Here is a 3494-nt window from a genome sequence, read left to right on the forward strand (position 1 = left end):
GTTCGCTAACACCTAGACATCCCAGTTTGGTTTTGGTACGCCCCGCTGGGGTGGGTCATAGGATGTGGATCTCTAGGGCCGCAGGCGAGGCCCCAGAGCTGTGCGCCCACCCTCCTGCCGGCTGAGCAGTCTCCCCCTTCCCTCCTGGCCCGGCACCGCGACCCCTGCCTCAGCTCTCCCTTCTTCCTCCCGGCCGGGCAGGCCCGCGGCTCACTTGAGCAAGTCCTTGGACTCGGCGGACAGCCGGGCCATGTTGGCCGTGGAGAGGGCGGACAGGTGCGGCGGCGGTGGCATCTGGCAGATGGTGCAGGGGCAGGGCAGCCCCGCCCAGTGCTGGAAGCCACTGCCCAGCTGCAGCGCGGGCGGCGTGGAGGGCGCCTTGAGCAGCGAGTGGGGAGGTCGGATGGTGCCAATGGCAGGCAGGGAGGCCGCGGAGAGCGGGGACGTGGCATTGCTGGACGAGAGCGCACCGCCCAGGATGGGGTGCACCGGGTGCACGGCGTTCGCTGCGTGCGCCGGGTGGCCGGCCGAGTGCCCCACAGTCCCACAGTGGAAGGCCGAGTGGTGACCCCCGTAGATCTCGCCGACCAACCTCTTCATCTCCTCCAGGGAGCTGGTGAGCATGAGGATGTAGTTTCTGGCTAGCAGCAGAGTGGCAATCTTGGAGAGTTTGCGCACGGAGGGCCCGTGCGCGTAGGGCATGACCTCTCGCAGGCCGTCCATGGCCAGATTCAGGTCGTGCATCCTCTTGCGCTCGCGTCCGTTGATCTTCAGGCGCAACTGCTGAAGGTCCTGCTCCGACAGCTGCTTCTTGATTTTGTACTTGCTGCTTTCTCCGGCCGCCTTGGCGCCTGCTCGCGAGAGGCTTTCCCCAGGCATCTTCTGCACCATATCGCCCTGTGTGGATGAGACCGAGTTGAGACGGCTCTCCTGGTGGTGGTGATGGTGGCGGTGGTGGTGGTCTCTTAGGTACATCTCATCCATGTCCGGAGATGACGCTCTGCTGGAGACAGAGCTCGAATCAGAATTCATTTTATTACGGGAGATGCGGCCTTATGGTTGAGGAGGTTTTAGGCGGGAAATTAAAGAGAATCTTGAATAAAAAAAAATAAAAAATCGGAAGGTCCAGCAACCCACTTCTCAGCTGTAAGACCAGAGAAGAACAGTCGGGGCTCTGCCTTGCCCCGCCTCTCTCCCTCCCCGCTCTCCTTGCTATCACTCTCTCTCTCCGGTTTAGCTGTTTCCTGCACTGTTTGTTGGTGTGTGCCCGAACTAACCTCTTGCTGTAAAAGAGGGGCTTTTATAGCGCTGCAGTGGAGAAAAGAGACAAAAGGAGCCCTCCTATCTATCCTGGGCTGGTTAAGATGACGTGCCATCCTTCAGGGCGGTGCGCTTTGCTGTCCCATTTAGCAAGGATTCCTATTCATATTCATTGTGGGGCCGCCCTGGGACACCTCTGCTTAGAACCGCAAGGAGCCCCCAGGCACAAAACCTTTTGATTGACACACTCACCGCTGCAGCTCAGGACTTCTTGTTTTTGTTGTTGTTGTTTCGTTTTGCTTTTTTTTTTCTTTTTTTTAAACTTTCTTCTATCCCACCTCCGTGACTCCTTTTTCTCTAACCAAATCCTACACTTAAAATGAAGGACAGGAACAGAAGCTGGCCAGAAGATTGGCCTAGGGTTTTTTGTTTGCTTGTTTGTTTTGTTTTTTATTTGAAGAGAGGGCTTGAGTTGTTCCCTAGTTTAGAGAAATGTGGGCAAAAACAGATCTCAATAGAAAGATGCGAGAGACAGAGAGGGCAAAGCAGAGCAGGTTCAGTCAGGGGGACCAGAACTGGAGACTTCACTCTTTTTCCTTCGTTGGTGATTTCCTCCTCAACACCAACAGTCAGTTAATTTTGTTTATTTGGCCTTTCCGGTGTGATTTCAAAGACATGTGTCTATTTGGTAATTTTTTTTTTGCCCCTGATACTACTGTGAGGGAGAAATCTATCACTTTCTATTTCTCCTTTACATTAAAAAAAAATCTAATTGAAAGAATTTCTATTTTGTACTTTTTTTAAAACTTCTTAGCTATAAAATTCAAGGGAGGAGGAACAAATTTCCCAATGTTACATGAAAATCAACTGAGGAAGAAAACTTAGGAAGGAAAGGGAGTGAAGAGAAACGGGAGAAAGTTAGAGATTGGGCCGATTCTCAAAACAGATCTGTAGGGTTCAAGCCTCCTGGATCCTGCTGCTTGCACAGACTCTGTTGGGGTAGCCAGGCAGCAGTCCTTGCCTTAAGGTCCACTGTGTGTGTGTGTGTGTGTGTGTGTGTGTGTGTGTGTGTGTGTGTGTTGGGGTGGGGTGAGGGCGGTCTTTGGCCCCAGGGCTAATGCTGAGAGCATCCAGGGTTCTCCGCACCAGACCACCTGGAGCCACCCCATGACTGCGGACTGGGGGTGAGCGGAGCAAGATTTGAGGGTAAAATAAAAAGTGACTCTGTGTGTGTGTGTGTGTGTGTGTGTGTGTGTGTGTGTGTATTGTGTATACACAGGACCTGAAGATCCGCTTGTGTGCATGCTTGGTACACAGCGGTGGCTTCTGAGGATAAACAGGAGACTTGGAGTTTGCTGCGTTTGATTTGAGTGAGTGCATACATGGACTCAGATCTCCTCCACTCCATTCCTCTTTGCTGTTTTTGACGATCAAAAATTGCTCTGTAGTGCAAGAGGCAGGAATACAGAAATCTCTAAAAAGAAAAGAGTCTTGGGCAGTGGTGGCCCCTAGGACCAGCTGGGCACTCAGCACTCCCGGTTTAGACATGGCAGGAACAGAAGCTAGGTTAGGGCAGTGTCTGTAGAAAGTGAGAGACTGATTTTAACACTGGAACCTCCTCGGGCAGATGCGGCTTGCTTTGCAGACACTGGGAAAACCAGAAAGAAGAGATTTCATTTCCTACAAACACAAGCCAGGCAGTCAGCAGGGGATACCCCTAGATCTGGAGTTTGCACACCCAGGGAGGTGGTGCACACTGACACACAGCTGTCCTCTGCTCTGGTGAGACTCTCCCTAGCTCTTTACCAGCCGGATGCAGACTGGATGATGGAGTGAAGGTTTTCCCACACTGACCTGGTTTCATTCCTGTAAAAGAAATAAAATGGTCAACCGTCCCTCATCACGGGGCAGGGTTCTAATGCCCTGGAAGGCTGGACCCAAGAGTCTTCCATCGCTCACATCTCCGTGGAAGAAAAGTTCCTTAAAAGGAAGAATCCAAGAGCTTTCACGTAGGGCGGAAAGATAAATGTCCCAAAGCACTTCTAATATCTGAGAGATAGGGAACTCTAAGTCTCCAGACTGGTCCGCTTTGGCTAAGAGGATACTGACACCCCACGTGCGGTTTAAGAGCAAAGTGCTTGCCCCACAACACGATTCCAGGTGGCAGACACAAGCTCGTGGATGTGGCGCAGACGGGATGGAAGACTTGCTGCTCAGCTGCAGATCAAGGAGCA

The 3494-nt window shown here is 52.4% G+C and overlaps 1 protein-coding gene across 1 annotated transcript; it reads right to left on the reverse strand.

Moving 5' to 3' along the window:
• Positions 1 to 210: 210 nt before the first annotated feature.
• On the reverse strand, positions 211 to 1032 carry Olig3 (oligodendrocyte transcription factor 3). The gene has a single exon (XM_059273055.1). It carries the CDS (start codon positions 1030 to 1032, stop codon positions 211 to 213), a length of 822 nt encoding a protein of 273 aa, XP_059129038.1.
• Positions 1033 to 3494: the final 2462 nt, after the last annotated feature.

Source organism: Peromyscus eremicus, chromosome 8b (assembly GCF_949786415.1).
Source record: "Peromyscus eremicus chromosome 8b, PerEre_H2_v1, whole genome shotgun sequence".
NCBI classification, from domain to species: Eukaryota; Metazoa; Chordata; class Mammalia; order Rodentia; family Cricetidae; genus Peromyscus; species Peromyscus eremicus.

What these genes read in the sequence shown, in the direction of transcription:
- Olig3 (XM_059273055.1), bottom strand. Translation starts at nt 1,032, where the DNA reads ATGAATTCTGATTCGAGCTCTGTCTCCAGCAGAGCGTCATCTCCGGAC.